We start from the raw sequence: 16,534 nt of genomic DNA, 5'->3' as shown, positions 1-16,534 counted from the left end.
TTCTTTCTTTCTTTCTTTCTTTCTTTCTTTCTTTCTTTCTTTCTTTCTTTCTTTCTTTCTTTCTTTCTTTCTCTTTCTTTCTTTCCTCTTTTCTGACTGAACGCCTGCCTCCTGGGTTCAAGCAATTCTCCTGCCTAAGCCTCTTGAGTAGCTGGGATTAGAGGCACCTGCCACCATACCTGGCTCATTTTTGTATTTTTAGTAGAGACGTGGGTTTCACCATGTTGGCCAGGCTGGTCTTGAACTTCTGACCTCAAGTGATCTGCCCGCCTTGGCCTCTCAAAGTTCTGGGATTACGGGCGTGAGCCACCACACCCGGCCCCCTCTGTAGCCTTCTCTGATTGTCTTCTTCACTGCAATAGCAATTTGAGCCTGCTTGTCATGGCATTTCCCCATTACATTGAGACTTATTGCAAATAAGTTTTTATCCTCCACAGTCCTGTAAGGGGTCAAGAAGTTTAATTTTTTTCACCTTATAAACCCAGTGCCAAGCGTAGAAATTTCTTTATAATTGCACAAAATGAGAGTTTGTAAAATACGTTTTATCAAAGAATCAGAAAACGTATCTCTTCCCCCACCAGTGTTTGGGGTACACATGTGCATAGGATTTGCTAAAGTACTCACATCCTAAGACCAAGAACCCCATGATGAGCAGTCCAATGCCAGCAGGACCAAAATGCACATTGTCTGCTACTACTCCATTTTGGTATGCAGTAGAAGTTACTGGCTGAGAGAGGGTATAAATTGTGCTGGTTTCATAGTCAGTGGAAGAAGTACTTTCTTCTCTGCCAGTATTGGTAACTTCAGTGCTCGCCTGTGTATTAGTCCTGTCATCTCCATCAACATTTTGAATGTCAATATTAATTGTACCAGTGCAAGTTCTTTGAAGAGCATCTGTAATAACGTTCAAAATGGAAGAAATATTTTAGACATTTAGTGTAGTAATGGTTGGACAATACCAAATTATTTTTTACCTCAATATTTATTTCAATGTCTTTATTCCCATAATTTCTCCTCACTTGCCAAATCATCCCTTGTTTTTGACTCGATTTTAAAAATCAATTAAATTATTATATTATTATTATAACTATTAGTCATAGTAATACTATTTATTGGATTATTTCTTTACATTTGGATATTATTTATAATTGGACATTATATATAATTTGGATATTATATATAATTTGAAAAGTATAGAATTACAGAAAGAAGCAAAACAAAACCAGAAACCAAATTCATGGTAGCAGCACCCAAGTACAACCCTCGTTGATATTTTTTAAAATGATCTTTTGTCCTTAATTATAATGCCTAATGGTTGCTTATTATTTATGTTACACTGATGTGATCATATGGTTCATTCCTTTTTTTACTTTAAGCTATAAGTATTCTTTTGTATTTTGATAAACTTTTTATTAATATAGTTCCTGATGGTTATATAATTTTATATCAAATGGACCAAGGTTTACTTACCCAGTTGCCTATTATTGATGTGGTTTTCAATATTTAATTATTAGTGCTGTAATTAACATCTTGTGCATTCAGCTTGTTATATTTAAACTTTTCCTAAGATTATTGAAAGTGGAATTATTCAGCAAAAATATGGGAATAATTTGAGGTTGTTTTTGTAATCTTTATTACATAGATGTGAGCTCAGTTGTCTGACTTTATTAATTGATGTAACCCTAGAATCTGGCACAATGGCTGACATTTAGTTAGGACTCAATTATACACTTTCTAAATAAGTGAATAAAAACATTTCTGAAATATAACAGAAATACGTTTAAATCCCGTCTGTATGTTATCAAAGCCCATGTCCTTTCAGCTCAACTATGCTAATCCTGCTGTTTTGTTTTTGTTGCTATTTTTATCATTATCATCACATCCTTCTAAACCTATATTGTTATTGTTCCATTTTTAAAAAGAGACAACAGCTATAGATGGAATAAATAAATAACTTCTCTAAGATTATATAGCTAGTACGTGATGGTAGAAGACACAAATCTAGTCTTATTTCAGGACTCACGATCTTAGCTACTAAATTATACTGCCTCAAGTTGTTAAAGATATGAGTCTATAATGCCCAATGTGACAATTTTTGTTGGAAAGGGGTTACTTTAAAATGTGATAATTAAAATTTTAGTATCTTAAGATATATACAGCTTTCTCTAGAAAAGATAAAAATGTCAATTGATTTCTTACCATCTATAGAGAGAATCGTTCCTTGGTATTTTCCGCCGAGCATATTATACTGTTCCCTGGTAACTTTATTTTTCAAAGTGATTATGCCTGTTCTTGAATCGACAGCTAGAAGGTCAGCTGGATTATTTCCCATTACATATCTGTATTTGAAAGAAAATGATACAAATTAATGTCAGCTATCTAAAAAAAGAAATTTTAATTTAAAATGTATTTTTTTTTCAGTGAGTGGTTATAACCCCTAGATATAGTTTTCAATTACCAGAGACTTTATTTTTTCTCAGGGCAGTCTTAGCTATATGGGGCCACTCAGGGGTACATCAAGATTTATATTTAAGAAAAAAAAAATACTGAGCACCCATTTCTGATGGAGTGTCCTTTTATGCCCAGTTGGATGTCAGAATAATCCTTTGATGCTTGCAGTCTCATTTTCATTTGATTTAGGTAGCAGCAGAATTATTACAGAAGACCTAGATCCTAGGATTTCCTGGGCTGCTCCTAATTCTAAACTATTCTTTTACAAAGAAGTTATTTCATCAACTTGGCCTGCACTTCCCCCCTGTTTCCACTCCTCCTCTCCGCATACACTAGAACTTGAAAAGACCTCTTCTGAATTCCAAAATATGGCCTTGCCTTGAGCATCTATTCTATTCTCTTCTCATCTTTGACTTCCATGTTTTTCTTCTCATCTACTATTTGTGAAACAAACACTGGTCAGGTAATTCTGTCTCTGTCTCTGGCATTCTGCTAAGCTCTGGGTTGGGTCTACCTTCAGTGAATTCACTCCTGTGGGGTACAAGAGAGCTCATCAGCAACATGGTACAGTGTGACAGGACCTCTAACAGAACTACTCACACTATGTGAGGAGAAAACCAAGAAAGAACTTTTAAAACACACGGGTGGGCTGAGTGCGGTGGCTCAAGCCTGTAATCCCAGCACTTTGGGAGGCCGAGGAGGGGGGATCACCTGAGCTCTGGAGTTGGAGACTGACTTAGCCAACATGGTGAAATCCCTTCTCTACTAAAACAAAAATAGCCGGGTGTGGTAGCAGGTGCCTGTAATTCCAGCTACTTGGGAGGCTGAGGGAGGAGAATCGCTTGAACCAGGTAGGCGGAGGTGGCAGTGAACTCGGATGGAACCACTGCACTCTAGCCTGGGTAACAGAGTGAAACTCGTCTCAAAAAACAAACAAACCAACCAACCCCAAACAACAAAAAATGCATGAGTAAAGTGCTTCTCCCATTCTTCTTGTCACAGTCACATGTGCAAACACAGGTACATGTACACACACAGATTTTCTTTTGTGACTTGGTAGAAATATTTGCATATATAGTTTTAAAAAATAACATGGCATAGTTTTCCTTAATACAACTAATTTTTCATACCAGCGTTATTGACCCATATTGAATGCTGAATAAAGTGAAGAATATAATTGAAATGAGCTAATAAAATCTAATTGATTTAAAGCCGGGCAGATTTACAATCGGAAAATCATTCCATAAACTCTTCTGAGGGACCAATCATGGCCTATAGTAATCAGCTAATTGATCAGTAAATACAGAAATACAGGAGTGTCAATACTTTTGAGATATATTATTTTCACATATCACATCTTTACAGTTTAACATCTTACATCTTGCATGAATTTTTATGTTTCCTTAAGTTAAACATTTTAAATGAACAGTTTATAGTACTTTTTACAATTAAATGATAGTTTCAAAAATAAGGAAAAGTACTTTAACTCAGATGCTTATAATCTATAAAAAGAACATATGTACTTAAGTTCAGTATGTAAGGAAAATTAGTTGAAAATCTCACTCTTACCTAACAGTCGTTGAAGGTCCACCTGTGTCCAGGTCAGTAGCTACAAAGTCTCCCACTTTATAATTTGATCCCATATTACCAGTTACAACATATGTCTTTGAACCTGGACGAAACACTGCGCCTTCAATTACATTTAACACAGTCACAGTAATTGCAGTTGCTGTCAGTTTATACTGAGACATAATTGAATGATGAAATTCAGCTTTATTTCTGACACCAATACTAAGTTGCAGATTCTGCATAGCTTCATAATCTAAGGGCTAGAAAATACAGAGTAAAATAGTTTTAGTATAAGAAGAGAAAACGTTCCAGGTGAAAGAGAAATCCTTTGATAATAGCAAAAAAAAAAAATATGATTCTCTTTCTTTTATGAAACAAAAATGCACACAAATACACAATTTTTAATCTTTAATTGACGTAAATTTGTGCAAATAAAGTAAGAAACAATTCAATTGCCCTAGATTCATTGTTGAAAAGTTGCAAATGTATGATATGAGCTCTAATTGTTCACCAAACAAATTAAAAACTTAAAATAATATGGATAGTCAAATTTGTGTATTTTTTAGTGCAAAGGCAATTTATCTTACCTTCAATCATTTTACGTTTTTCAGAAAGTAGCTATTTATTACACAGTATGGGTCAAATATATTAGGGTTTCAATCATTTGAATGGTTTTATCTATAAGAACTATTTAGAAGAAATTTCACATCTGTAAGTGTGACTCTTTGAACAAATCAGATAATATAATGTAATATATATACTATAAAGAAATATTTTCTTCAACTTGTTCTAGGAAATATTTATCTCATAAAATAATCAAGTAGTGATTTTCTTTATGAAAAATGATATTAATATCTACAACACATAAAATCCACAAACAATTATGCCATTAGGCCCATATATACCAAATATATTTTTCTAAAATTTCACAAGAGTAATTTAGATAAAAATAGAGATTCACGCATTGAGCTCTCTTATTTAGCTAAAATTTTGAATCTTTGTTCTAATGTTGGTTTTATTTGCAATTCAAAGAATGGCTGTAAAATCAAATGTATGTATACATTACACACATATAAAAATATGTGTGTATATATATGTGTGTGTATATATATAGCTATAACAAAGGATTTAATATATGATATGTCTGGGCAAACAATTATCATTCCCATTTTACAAATAGAGATATTGAGGACAGATAGGCTGAATAATTTTCTAAATAATATAATAGTTTGGGGCAAAATAGATTAGACTCCAATTTCCCCAGTATTGAATCCTAAATAGTATCATGGAAAGAATGTGAGCTTCATATCTAGAGAAAACTAGGTTTAAATGTTGGCTGTACTACTTACTAGCTATGAGAACTTACGCAGGTTCTGTGCTCTCTTGGAGCCTCAATGTCTTTATCTGCAATATGGAAATAATATAACCTAATTTGCAGGGATGCTTTGAGGGATAAACTAAAGCACCTGCACACTGTATCAAGTTAAATATAAGCTGTAGGCATGGTGACACTTTAAGAAGACACAGGGGCCGGGCGCGGTAGCTCAAGCCTGTAATCCCAGCACTTTGGGAGGCCGAGATGGGTGGATCACGAGGTCAGGAGATCGAGACCATCCTGGCGAACACGGTGAAACCCCGTCTCTACTAAAAAATACAAAAAACTAGCCGGGCGCGGTGGCGGGCGCCTGTAGTCCCGGCTACTCGGGAGGCTGAGGCAGGAGAATGGCGTAAACCCAGGAGGCAGAGCTTGCAGTGAGCTGAGATCCGGCCACTGCACTCCAGCCTGGGCGACAGAGCCAGACTCCGTCTCAAAAAAAAAAAAAAAAAAAAAAAGACACAGGAGGCAAAAAAGTCACAGATTCTTATGGGGACAGAGTTGTTTGAGAGTCTGTTTTCCAGACCTATTTCGAAAAAGAATAGTTAAATAAGGATTATATTTTACCATGAAAATACATATTGCATGAAACATATACAATCCATGCACAGCTGTTGTAGATTTTAAAAATGGACTCTACAAGTTGTGTAACACAGGGAGAAACTTGACTATCAGCTCCCTAGGAGGCAAATTTTTTTTCTCACATCTCATGAAATTTTACTGCAGGTAAACGTGGACCATTAATATGGGGAGGACATAAGAGCATTCAGTTGTTCTGGACCAGTTGACTTGGACCAAATTGCCAGTATATCTGTGTTCCTAACAAGCCTTGATCAGCAGCCACAGTGAGATGGGAGTATGATAATTCTACATTTATAGTAATTTAATTTAAACTTTATGAAAACACACTGGAGGAATAAACACATTTTTATTTACATGATGGATATTCCACGTGTGTAATAATTGACCTACAATGTTGACATGGACACAGTTTTAAAGCCCCTATTAAATATGCTTTTAAAAAATTCTTAAAACACTAACCTTAAGGATTAATTATACTTTGTTGTAAGCATAAAATATATTATTTTTAAAGTGTTTTCAATTTATATGATCTATTTGGGAGTAATGTATTGACAACATGTTTCAAGTTAAAATTCAATGCCTGTTTTTTTTAAATGATTATAAGCAGAAAGACTATACTAAAAAGCTCTATGTTATATATAAATTTAGAACACAGTAATTTTTATTCTTTCACTAAGTCAAGTTTGTGAAATGTTAGCATCATTTTAAGTTTAACATTTTGAAAAAAGATTAAGAAAACAAAATATTTAGGATAATTACACCATACCTTAACAACCTTTAAAATTCCCACATTTGTTCTTTCGTTCATTTCTATGTCAAACCAATTTCCTTCATTTCCAGAGATAAAGAAAATTACCGCCATCCAGTTAGCTGAGAACTCTTCATCCAAATCAATTACTCTAATCTCGAGCATATTTGAATTTAGGGTATTTTCTTCAATACTTATGTCGTACTGAAACAAGAAGTGAAAACTCTTAGCACAAACTGTGTGAAAGAGAGAACTATAGTAGGTTATACTGGAATGTTGATAAATTCATTATTTAGAAAATATATCTGTGGTTTTCATCTCATTTTTCATTGCTTAAATCTATATATTCTTGCATAAACACAAGAAAAAGGTATATATCTACAGTTGGGTTGTATGTCAATAAACATAACATGTGCCTCTGTAAGCAGAATTGTTCATATATGTTTTAGAATATAGTGCATTTAGAGTTATTAATTCCAAGAACAAATACTTACTGAAGACCGTTCCATGTAAGGGATATTATCATTGACATCGAGGATTTTAATGTTGCACTCACATTCCGCTGACATGCCATCTGCCCCGCCGTCTCGGTCAGAGCCTCTTACAGCAAGAGAATACTGGCCATATTGCTAAAAATACATATTACAAGCAATATCACACTTGACATAGACAGCCTTTACTTTGTCTTATGTAAAGTTCTTTGAAATGTTGGCTCAACATTTACATAAATCTACGATAGAGGGAGGGTTAACACAGAATATGGAAAATCCACAGGTTTCATGTGATTATTCCCAATAAGGCTTATCATGCATTATTTAAATGATGCAACACTTTTTAAAAGGCTTCATTTCTTATTAATAATAATATGCCCAGATGTTGAAAACGTTTATAAAGGGTAAAACAAACCAGAATGATCCCAAGGAGAGAGAGTAAGTTTACCAAAAGTTAATGGCATGAAAATTTCATAACCTAAATAATCAGCCCCGAGTGGGCAAGAAGCATATAAAGAGGTAACATAGATTTGTGTTTTGGGAGGTAGTGGGTTGTGGCAATGGAGTTATTGGTGATGTATCTATTCTTGACTCTATTCAATGGTGCTTACATTTCTAGAAGCTGGTAAAAGCTATGGAGGCTTTCTTTGACTCATGCAAAAATGCACACTCATTCGAAATGATGGATATGATTGAGGGGATTTTATGGAGACATCTTGAGGTCTCTCCATTGACCCCAGGTTGAGAATATCTGCTCTGGTGGCTTCCCAATGGCTGCAGAGTCCCTTTCCTTCTGACAGCCCTTTCTTACAGTGCTTTACCATGAAAGCTCTTTTGACATGAACAAAATCCCACTGGGCGTTCAAGAAAGTTTGAGGGAGAAAAAAGTAAACATTTAATTTCTTCTAATGTTTATTTTCAAACATGCATGAAGGGAGACTTAGGTAACTTAGAAGCTTATAACATTTAGATAGTTAAAGAGTATTAAAATAATGTGATTTATCCTAAACCTAAAAGTCATCAGCAAAAAGATTGTCATTTTTAATAATTAAAACAAAATTAATTGAATACCATCAGAAAATAGTTTCCTCACTTATGCCCCTAATTTATGTTTAGGTCAGCGAGATTCTATTAAAAGACAATATTTTTTAAAATAATGAAAAAGCACATATTTTAAAACTAAATCATGAAATCACATAGCATGCTAGAAACCTCATAATGCTGACTTTACTCTGTTAACAATCACTAGTTATTTTCTTATCTGTGAACAAAAAGATTGATCAGACTGTCATTCTTATCCTGTGGTTCATTTCCCAAAGTAAATGAATGGGAGGGCTATCAATAGATGTTACATAGGAGAAAAAGGGTTCTGTTGTCAATGGAGCTTAGATCTGCTAGGTTAAAGAAAGAGAACTTAGTATGTAAATATTCTTGGAGCCTCCAGCATACTCACATGCATTGTAACTCACCAAAATGTGGACATATAGCAAGTGATTCCTAAATTCATTTTATTATAGAACACACTTTTTAGAGAAATAGAGTTTTTCATTGTACCTTAGGCATATTTTCATGTACTTTAACAATATAGTTTTCTTACATTGAAGCAAATTTTAATTAATTAACTATATGAAAAAAGCACAAAATGTAATTTAAAAATCCTCCCTTTTTCATTTAAAAAATATTTCTTACATGAAAGAATTATGTAGAAAGTTATACAGGTAAAAATTTAAAACATCATTTTCTTTGTCTTTTTGTCTCTTCAGTATCCTTGCTTTTAGAATCAGTTCATTCGAGACTAAAAATCCACAAAGAAAAAGAATTACCTCTCTGTCTAGAAAATTATTCATCGTTCGAATTTCTCCAGTATTTCTGTTGATAATAAACATTGGTGAATCTGAAGGTTCTTGTCTTATAATCTTGAAGGCTATTTTTGAATTCAAATTGTTTGGTTCATCTGCATCAGTAGCATTGAGTATCATCACCAGTGTATCTAGAAATCAAGGAAAATTGATTGCAAATGGGCGACTTATGTTTTTGTTACAGTATAGTATATCACCTTTCCAAAAAAGTGTTAGAGTTAGTTGATTCATATGATGTGGACTTCATTGTCTTACCTTTCTACTCCTTCAACTTATGAATATCTTGGCTCTTTTCTATATCTTTGCCTAATAAAAAGATCAAATTTTACTAGGAATCTAGACATTGCTGATAACTGGGAAACAAAGGAAACGTGTTATTCTGGCTATTTCTTCTTCTAGTATTTTTTCTTCTTTTTTAAAGGATGTTGTGGCAAAACAAAATGATAATAAGACCAGACCAACATTTTCCCAACTTTCTCAACACTTTCTAGCTATATGATCTTGGCCTCAGTTTCTATATCTATAAATGGGGATGATATTACTGCCATCCTCATTGAATTCATGTGAGAATTAAATCATTAATAAGAGAAAACTATATAAAGTTCCTAAGGAATAATGCACATTTGATAAATATACATTATTACTGTTTTGTTTTGGGTGATCCTTCATCAAGTGTAAGGTAATTAGTAGATGTAAAGAAATGCTTGTTTAACTACATACATTGTCCTGTCTCTTATATTTTTCATTAATTTTATAAGTAGTTTTGATGAAGATTATTGGGTTATTGGAGAATGTGAAAAACTGCCAGTGCTCATTCATAACTTTGGAATTGTTCTCTACTCTCCAACTCCATTTCAAATACAATTTTCCTACAAATGCTCCAAAGCATCTGTCATCCCCCACCTATATTCATTGTAGCATAACCTTTAAAATGTTTTCACTAGATAATTAACATTTATATACACTTATATAATTTATATAATTAAATTGCATGCAACTATTTGAAAGCAGTGAAACAATCTAGGTGTCCTGATATGGAAGTATGTTCAAAATATATTTATATAAAAATTCCTGTGGATTAGTATGTAACAGATGATACCATTTATGTTAAAAAGCATGTGATTTATGTTTACATAAATAGAACGCATGTACACAGTGCATACCTCTGAAGAATGGTACTAGGAAATTCAGACAACAGATTTTTGTTCCCTTTTCCTTTCCATATTATGTAAATTTAATGAACATTTTTATAATAACATTTTTAAAAGTTGAAAGTATAGGTACAGTATTTTAATGAATAAAAGTAAAGTGTAGGGATTTTTGGAATTCATAAGTTATCACTTACAGGTTAAACCACAAAATGAAGTTTTGTGTGGAAGTGACTTCTATAAGTGATTTTGAAGTAGCTAACTTTAAAAAGGTGGGGCGGTGGGGAACGCAGTATGAGCAGAAAAGGCTGGGATTGCCCATCCACACAGTTAGATTGGGAGGCTGAATTCACATTCCGATGCCCCTGCCACCACTGTGCAAAATGCCTTAAAAATTTCTTGTTAGGACTCTTCTACAAGGCTGGCCTGAGAGTCATATGAGAAAATCCTCCTCATTGCTTTGGAATCACGCCTTGTGTCTCTCAGTTTGGAGCTGCTTCCATAGTTGAAAGGAAAGACTTGCTATTCTGCATATTTTCTATGGTTTATCTGTTATGTTCATGATGTGTATTTGACATAGTTTAGTCTCCAGTTAGGTGCCTGCTTGTTAGGAGTGATTTGGAAGCCACTACATTACTTACTTGCATTAGAATTTTCTTCTATTTGTCCTACAAATGTAGCCATTGAAAACACTGGAGGGTTGTCATTTATATCCAAAACCCTGACTCTGAGCTCTAGCGGCCTCTCTAAATCTTGGCCCATTGAGTTCAGAGCTCGGCAGTAGATCTGGGAGAGAAAAGATAAATAATTATATTGTGAAACACAGATGTATTAAGTTCTTACTTTGAGCATTATACTAGCACTGTGGGGAATTAAAAGAATTATTATGTCTAACTAGAACATAGGCACAAGCCCTGCTTACAGTCACTAAAGGAAAGCAAATGTGGCATTCTTAAGCTAGGTAGTAGCTACATGGGGGTTTGTATCATTATTATTATTATTTGTATTTGAAGCATCCCTAAGTGTAATGTGTACTATTTTACAAAATGGCATATTTCCATATATAAATGCATTGTGATACTAGCCTGGGCAATATAATGAGACCCTGTCTCTAAAAAAATAATAAAGATTTTAAAAATGCATTGTACTCCAAGAAAAGCTAACAGGGTAGCATGCCTTTTTAAAGTGTGTGGGGGATCATTGTGGTACAGATGGGAGAAATAAAGATTTGGAATTGAAGGCTAAAGAATTAAAGTTGTATGAGGAATACAGGCAGGCAATGTGAATGAAAACTGCAAATATCGATTATTATTTGAAGGTATTTTGGGATATGGATTGATGGGGTTTTAATAGAAGAGGTAACAGGAGCAAAATAGGGTTTCTTTATTCCTATTTTTAATATTAAGAAGTGTTGGCCATGATGATAGAGGGGAATGGGAGTAGCCAAGGAGTCAGCAGAAGGGAGACAGTAAAACAGAGGCGATGGAATGATTCTCCAAGTAACTGGTAATTATAGGACGATGGAAATGTCTTGGAATATACTGTGGGAAAAAGCAAACAATTGATCCTGCTTTTAGATTTAATGAAGAACATTTCTGAGCTGGGCGAGAGAGAAATAATTGTGGGAGCTTGTGATGGATGGCCTCAGCCTTTTTTGTGAAGTTGGTCACAATGTCAACTGCTTAAAGTGGAAATGAGGTAGAGGATTTGAAAGGATAGGATACTTAAACTATGTGACAGCTATAAAGAATGGAGTGAGATTCACTTAAGAAAGGATGAATTTTCAAGGTGCATTCGGAGCTCAGGTGAGCTTGAGGAATACAAATTTATAGTAAAGTATACTTGCTCAGAAAACAGTCCTGCAGTAGCTCTAGAATCATTACTTGACATTAGACTTAACATTCTTTACTGAATTTTAAAAAAACGAAAAATTAAAAAGTTAGATATTTGTCCTTCCAAACAAATACTCTAGTTTGCCAATGACGACAGTATAGACATTAGCATTTTTGCTAACACTTAAGTGAAACATTTCCTTCTCTCTGAATCTTTGCATTTCTTTTCAGTCGTGGGATGCTCGTGAATTAAGAAATAACCAAAAATGCCAAATATTGAGACTCTTGAAATCAAATTAAGTATGATCTGAGATTAAGAGCTTCTGAGAAGAATTTCAGCATGAACATATATATTGACATGAAGTCCACTTACAATGAAGAAAGGAGTGACTTCTCGATCAACTATGGATGTTATATTAATTTCACCAGTTTTCTGATTAATAACAAAGATCCCATACGGTGGCTGATCAATTCCTACTCCAGAGATGCGGTATGTAACTTGCTGGTTTGCAGCACAATCTGAGTGAATCTGCAGAAGGAACACAAGTAAAAATATTACAGGAAGCAAATAGAGTTCTATATTTGATATATGACAGCTTTCTTGAGAGTTGTTGCATGTGATGACCTTGTTATTTAGGAAATGTTGACAATGGAGAATTATTTTCCTAGATAAGAGTAACAATTACAGCTGTCATATTTTCAATGGTAACTGACAATGTAATTAAAGAAATTCAATTTCTACTTCTATCAAACAAGAAAAAAAGCAAAATATCACCCCACTATATCTAAGTCTATGCAATCATCATGCATACCTTCATTCATTCAACAGTTAAAAATTTTATCTTGTACTATTTGCAGGGTCTGTGCTTGCACGGGAGCTACAGAGGGAAACTGCTTGACCTCTTAAGGAGTTTACCAATGTTGTCATCATGCAACTTTAATCTTCAATTTTTTTTCAATGTAAAGTTTTCAAAGAAAGTAGATTTATTTAGGTGACAAGTGTTATTTGGGTTTGAGTGGAAGCTCTGAATTCTGAAAATGGGAAGGAAGTATTAGCAGAAAAGGAAGGAGACCACGCAAATAAATGGTTATAGAAACCACAACTCTTTCTTTGAAATAAAATATAGTTTGACTGTAAACAAATCTTAGCGGGGTGTCTTTGTGAACGCCTGTGTGGATGTATGTGTATATTTGTGTGTGTATCTGTGGATGTGTATATCTGTATGTTCATGAATTTGTGGGGGTGTTTCTGAGTGTGTGTGTGTATGTAGAAAGGAAGATACAGAAAAATGAGTAGAAAAGGGGTATGAAAAAGGGCACCTTGTGAATGTTAATAAACAAACAAAAAAGTAGGAATTCAATTCTAATACATTGTGAGGCAAAAAGAGCACACATTGAAAATTTTCCTTTGAATGTGCTGAAAGCCAAATTATTTATTAAAATAATGATCTTTTTTCATCTAGAGTTTGGGATAACACATGATCACGTGTATGCATTTCACCAAAGAGATGAGTCAACGTTTACCTGTTTCTCTGAGCACCTGCTTAATTTGTCCTTATGAGTTTCAGTTTTCATCATCTAGATGACTATAGTTCTGTTCCGTATTGTAGTTTGTCAGTGAGACATGTTCACAAAATATTTAACAGACAGTTGCTTTTGAAACTTTATCCATTCCGATTTTCAATGTTATACTTTGGAGTTGATACTTACTTTGGCGATTGGATTCCTTTTTGAGTTGTCTTCACCTTCACGACATGCCGCTGCGAACTTGATCCATTCACGTTTCTGCCTTCGGATTGAATGCCATTTGATGGTGCCATTTTTAGTGTTATAATCTCTTACCTTAAATGACAGCAATAAAGAAATGGTATATATTAATTTGAATTCGTAATTCAAATTCCACTGAGATTTTTGGAAGAGCATATAATCTCAGAAACAGAGATATTTAATTGGGAAAATTGGTAATTTTGGTAATCTATTAATTTTAGCATTATATGAACTTATAAGAATACATTTTCTTCAGAAAATATATTGTTATTCTCAAATTATTTTCTTGTTTAAAAATTTGGAAAAATGGATTTGTTATATATTACCTGGATTCGGAATTCACTGTTAACTTCTACCACCACCTGTAAAAAATAAGATAATCACATTAGTTATTTTTTAATTAAATGCTTTGAAATTTATATCATCCAGTTACTTTAAAAATGACATGAAATCATTGGCTTGTGAGTCATTAAAATTATTTTATGAGCCAAATAGCAGGTGGATTTGGTTTATGTCTTGGGTCTGATGATGATGCTAAGAATTTTTGTTTTTACTTTTCAATTTACTCTTCTCTTTATTACTATTATTTTATACTTGTATTTCTCCCTAAATAAGAAATTTTCAACTTTTAATTGAATTTATTTGGAATTGCAAAGTATGAAAAATTTTATTTGTATCACTGATATAAGAAAATATAGTTTGCATTTAAAAATACTAAGAGTAGTAATTAAAAAATATAAAAAAGTTCTTATTATAATTTTAATTGTATCATAAAAGAAAATATAAACAATGTCTCTGAGTATCTACTTTAAAAAAAAGTCACAATAGAAAATTCAGAAAATAAATATTTATGATCAATATGAGAAGTGTAAAAAGATAATGTTTTTATTATGAGAATTGCATATCCATTGTGTATTTAATATTAATAATTATGATTATTATTACTCTTATAATTTATTAAATAATAACTGGGTATTAGATTATGTATTTATGTAAATCTATGCACTTAATCATCACAACAAATACATGTGGTCACGACTAATACTATCTCCATTTTACAGATGAGGAAATTTGAGTCTTGGATATTAACCTATGGCTAAATATAATTCAATACAATTTAGCATAAATTTGCACTTGAGCTGTGGGTTTTACAATAAAATATGAGATAGCCTATTGCCTCAAGTAAATTGCTACTAAGTAAAACATGCTACAAAGAATTTATACTGCAACTTTAAGAACTTGAAAAATTCTGATTTTAAACAAATCTATTATCCTTGTGATTGGTAATATTTACATACAATGATAGTAATACAGCACGAAGAAAAAAAAGAAAAGTAAATCGCCCAAATTTTAAAACATATAACTGAAATATTATCTGTAGAACCCATCTTGGATGCAGAACTGAAATGATGAAATGATGTTCATGTAAATGCATGCTCCTTGCTACCTGTGAATTTATGAACACTCTTCTCTCTTGTTTGTGAGTGTGGGATGGGAGATGGGCATACCTTATTTGTCTGTTTGAAAGCCTTTTCTTCATAGCTGCAGAATTGTGCGTGCATCTGTTATTTGTTATTGCACTTCCCTTACTGCATTGGAGCATCAGTGCTTGCTGTTTGTTTTGGAAAACTATGCAGATGACTAAGAAATATTTCCAGCTTTATGAAGCTAGGTCATTCTTTTTCCCATGAGAGACAACTTGGGCAGAAGACCAAGTAGGTTTCGCCATACAGTCAGACTCTCAATTGGATCTGTAATCTAAAAACTGCCACGTCTGCTTAAAAATGTGGTGGGTTGGTGTAAGCTTATTTTCTATTGCTCAGAGTCTAGAATAAACTCTGATACAAAGTCACTCTTGGACTTTCAAAGGCAAAATACTGAAATCTGAGTCTTGATAGAGTTGGAAAATCTTCAATATATTTCCTCAATTCTCTGAACTTTAGTTTCCTCACTTGTAATGAGAAAAGTAGACTAAATTTTATACAGGTAACTTTGCAGCTCTAATATTAAATGCCTGTGTGCAGTAGGAAAATATTGAAGTACTTAGATGTGGGAAGGGCATGATAAAATTGTGGTTTTAAAGCTTACTCTGACAACAGTTGGTAGGACTAGTGACAACAGTCGGTAGGACTAGTGGGAAGAGGCGGTAATTACAGACCTCTTGAGGGTCTCTGTATCAAAGCAGACCGGAGGTGAGAAGGAGGTACCCTGGAGCAGAGGCAGAGGGAGTGGACGGGGAAAGATCAAGGCATACTGCAGCATAGCATTGGCAGGGCTTGAGAACAAATGGGATGGGGGTGTTCAAGCGAGGGAGGAAGCTCAGGGGATGACAGTTTTAAACTGTGGGACTGGGAACAAGACAGCAATAGAATTTAGCAGATTAGAACACACTGAGTTTGAGATGTCAGATAATGCCTGGGTGAAGATGATCAGCAACTGGAAACATGGATCAAAAGTTAAGCAAAAGTTCAAACTGGATATATAGATTTTGAGGTACATCTGCTCAGGCAGGCTGGTTGAAATCATGTGAGAATTTGAAATTCCTGAAGTAGAGGATACAATCAAGAAGCAGCCTGCAATTGAGGATAAAACTAGAAGAATTTCTGCATTTATTGAACTAGGAACAAGGACAACAAACGAATTAAAAAAAAAGGAAGGAGGGGGCCGGGCGCGGTGGCTCATGCCTGTAATTCCAACACTTTGGGAGGCCGA

The 16,534-nt window shown here is 33.8% G+C and overlaps 1 protein-coding gene across 1 annotated transcript in view; it reads right to left on the bottom strand.

Annotated features, from left to right (window-relative positions):
* Window positions 1-16,534, bottom strand: part of DSG1 (desmoglein 1) — a 35,781-nt gene that overhangs the window by 12,785 nt on the left and 6,462 nt on the right. Inside the window, exons 2-11 of the mRNA XM_011974368.1 lie at window positions 14,149-14,184; window positions 13,766-13,897; window positions 12,429-12,584; window positions 10,865-11,009; window positions 9,040-9,206; window positions 7,220-7,354; window positions 6,744-6,929; window positions 4,021-4,280; window positions 2,200-2,339; window positions 625-894 (exon numbers count right to left, since the gene is read on the bottom strand). Coding sequence (XP_011829758.1) covers window positions 625-894; window positions 2,200-2,339; window positions 4,021-4,280; window positions 6,744-6,929; window positions 7,220-7,354; window positions 9,040-9,206; window positions 10,865-11,009; window positions 12,429-12,584; window positions 13,766-13,897; window positions 14,149-14,184 — 1,627 coding nt within the window. The remainder of the gene's footprint in view (window positions 1-624; window positions 895-2,199; window positions 2,340-4,020; window positions 4,281-6,743; window positions 6,930-7,219; window positions 7,355-9,039; window positions 9,207-10,864; window positions 11,010-12,428; window positions 12,585-13,765; window positions 13,898-14,148; window positions 14,185-16,534) is intronic.

The sequence above is a fragment of the Mandrillus leucophaeus genome, unplaced genomic scaffold, assembly GCF_000951045.1.
Source record: "Mandrillus leucophaeus isolate KB7577 unplaced genomic scaffold, Mleu.le_1.0 Scaffold145, whole genome shotgun sequence".
In the NCBI taxonomy this organism is placed as follows: domain Eukaryota; kingdom Metazoa; phylum Chordata; class Mammalia; order Primates; family Cercopithecidae; genus Mandrillus; species Mandrillus leucophaeus.
This window is presented reverse-complemented; position numbering and strand designations above follow the sequence as displayed.